Below are 3120 nucleotides of genomic sequence, written 5' to 3' on the forward strand. Positions count from 1 at the left end.
TGACTTGATCGTTCTATATTAATGCTCAACTGACTTCACTCTAGCGTTGGAATAAAAACGGTAACTCCAAATATCTACATCTTTTTTGTGTTCTCAAGTCTATAGATATGCCTTTTGACTTCAATCTTTCGTAATATAGTCAATTGAAATTTTTTTTCTTAAAAAAAATGTTTTATTTACATTGCCAAATGCCAATTATTGTCTAGATACTTAACTTAATTACTACATAAGCAAATTACAAAATGGAGAAGCTTCTCCAAGAATTATCTTTCAACTAGAATGGAGGTCGAATTGAGAGATGCTACACAAGCACAACAAAATAATCAACTAGATTTCGTAATATTGTTTATTGGCTCAGCACTTTCATGATTTAGTGAAGTGCCAAAGGCAGTTGGAAGAAGTTTAAGCATTAAATATAGTGTCATGGCTCGATCTCGGGAAGACGCAAAGACGGAGTCCACCTTCAATATGAAGAGTCAGAGCAGTTCTATATGTGACTGGTTTACTTTCATCATTGAGCTTGAATTTGTAGCTTCCAAGCAGGATCATAGAGAAAATTTTCATTTGCCTGTAAGCAAAATCCTTTCCTAGACAGATTCTCGGACCCCCCTGTTCAACATAATTCATCCAATTGATTAGCTTGTCTAAATAAGAGGTTATTTACTCATGGTTATGAGCAGACTCTTATCTAACCTGGAAGGCTGTGAAGATGAAAGAGCTCTTTGGCTGGAAGTGACCCTTTTCACTAAGCCATCTCTCTGGTCGGAATTCCTCTGCATCATTACCCCATAAATCTTTCATCCTGCCCATTGCATAAGGTACATATGCAATCATATCTCCTTTTTTCACACTGTAACCATCAGGCAGTGTGCCGTTGGAAAAACAAACCTTCGCATCCTGCGACACCAACCACAAATACTTGTTTCAAACAAAGCCAATGATGGTCTTAATATATTAATCAACCAGGTGTTGGAGGGTGAATTAACAACATTTGTCGAGTTCTACCTCTGCTTATGCATTGTACTTACCACCGGAACTGCGGGATAGAGTCTGAGTGTCTCAGACAAAGCTGCGTGGAGATAGTGCATCTTGTCAAGGGTTTCTTCATTTACTCTGGCTGCAAGTTCCTCAATGCTTGAATTACTACTCACTTGGGTTGCTTCTATTATTTCTTTTGCAATCTTTTCTTGTATATCAGGGTGCTTACAGAGCAAGTAAAAAAACCAAGAAACAGTGGTAGCAGTGGTGTCTTTTCCAGCAATTACAAAATTGAGAACTATGTCCCTCAAGTATTTTGGATCGGTTTCTTTCAGTTCCAAAAACCTTGACAGAATGTCTTCTTTCTTCCCCTGGAATATTGATTCGTTAGTTAATCACACAGATATTACCAAAACTTTGAACTAAAACGCAGATGGTTCGAGTTATTATACTCACAGGTTGTAAATCATCATGTGGATTATTGAGTTGCTCAATTTTGCCTTTAATTAATTTATATACAAATTCATCAACGACTTTGATATTCTTTCTCAATTCAGCCTCTGATCCAATGTTCAGGAACCGCTTAATCTTCCAAAAGAAATCAGCATATCGAAAAGAAGTAACAGCATTTGCTTTATCAAAAGCATCAGTGAATCGAGCCCCTTCCTCGTATGTTCTAGACAAACCATCTAAGTCTATACCCAATATGACTTTAAACACAGAGTCTAAGGTTGCTTTCATGAAAAGATCCTGCAAATAAACTCATAATTATAGTGAATCAATCATCAATTAAACGGAATTAATACCTCTTCTTGTATATAAAAAGTAATTTATTTAGAAGCTCATACTTGCATGTCTAACGGTCGGTTTGATGCCGAAGCTTCAGATACTATTCGAGCAAGCTTTACAGCAGTGGTTTTAAAGACTACACTGCTAAAGTCCCTCAGAATCTTGGTGGAGAATTCATAGCTTGATAGTTTCCTTTGATGTTTCCACTTGTCTCCGTCTACAGCGAAGATCCCATCACCCAGTAGATCTGTCAAAATGTTATATTGGTACAATCCCTGCTTCCATGGACGTGGTAGAGTTAGAATTTTCTGCTAACCATATACTATGTGTTCAAACTTGTTTTGGGTTAAGAATAAAATTACTTAAAAAGTGTAGTAGCATATCTTTTTATCTGAGTTTCAAATAGTAAAAACTTATAGATTCAATGAGCAAAATTATGTCCACAATTGATTTCAACTACATCTTTTGGAGGAAAAGCTCTGCCTTCAAACTTTCTGCTTCCATTTGATTCTTAAGATAAACAAATTCATATGGAAAAGAAGAAGATGTCTCCATACAAAATGAAAGTAGGCGGAGCTGTGCTGGTTTCCTTCTCATTCAAGCAACTTAGTAGCAATTAAACATATAACTGGAAATGAGTAAAAATTAGAAGAAAATGAAATGCATATATCAATTTGGAATATTTTCATGATTTATTTTCTCAAGTAAAGCTATAATAGGATATTACCTTGCCATAGTTTGGAAAGTTTGTTTTGAGCATGTATTCAACAACTGCAGGATCAGTGGTGAAAATCTCACTTCTGAACAAAGTAGACAATCTGTAAGTTTTGTATTTGCGTGAAAGGTCAGTCATGAAGTCATGAAGCCTGTAGAAATTGAGTACTTGGCTGAGGTGAGAGCTGCCGATTGGGTGATATTTGTTTGCCTTCTGAGGCGATTTTGGGAGACGGAAGAGGATAAATATGGCAGATATTAGAGCTAAAGCCGCTGCTGTGATGGGGATGAAGAAGGAAGAACATTCATTTAGGTCGAGCATGATTAAGGTTAAGCAAAGCAGAGAAGAGTAGGAGTGAGATTTCGGATTTCGGTGGCTAATCAACCACAAGTCTTATGAGATATATAGAACAAAATATTCTGTAGTATCATTGTCAAAATTAATTGAGATTTGCGCTATTCAGACTTTTCTTTACAGGCTTTATTATTATTTTATCTTTCTTTTTATCCGCATTTCCCCACATTTCATCTGTTTTGAGAAGGCCCATTATTTAATTTATTAGAAAACAATTAATAATATGCACGCGGACAAATAACAAGACAAAAGATTTGAGAAAAAAAAATTTTCTGACAGATTAG

The 3120-nt window shown here is 35.9% G+C and overlaps 1 protein-coding gene across 1 annotated transcript; it reads right to left on the minus strand.

The window, feature by feature from the left end:
* Positions 1 to 235: 235 nt before the first annotated feature.
* On the minus strand, positions 236 to 2873 carry LOC116120460 (cytochrome P450 704C1-like). Its single transcript, XM_031406408.1, has 6 exons — positions 2495 to 2873; positions 1827 to 2042; positions 1435 to 1728; positions 1029 to 1349; positions 694 to 897; positions 236 to 609 (listed from the first exon to the last, which is right to left on the minus strand). Exons 1-6 carry the CDS (start codon positions 2801 to 2803, stop codon positions 403 to 405), a joined length of 1551 nt encoding a protein of 516 aa, XP_031262268.1. The 5' UTR covers positions 2804 to 2873; the 3' UTR covers positions 236 to 402.
* Between the last annotated feature and the right edge of the window lie 247 nt (positions 2874 to 3120).

The sequence above is a fragment of the Pistacia vera genome, unplaced genomic scaffold (genome assembly GCF_008641045.1).
Source record: "Pistacia vera cultivar Batoury unplaced genomic scaffold, PisVer_v2 Contig126, whole genome shotgun sequence".
Lineage (NCBI taxonomy): Eukaryota > Viridiplantae > Streptophyta > Magnoliopsida > Sapindales > Anacardiaceae > Pistacia > Pistacia vera.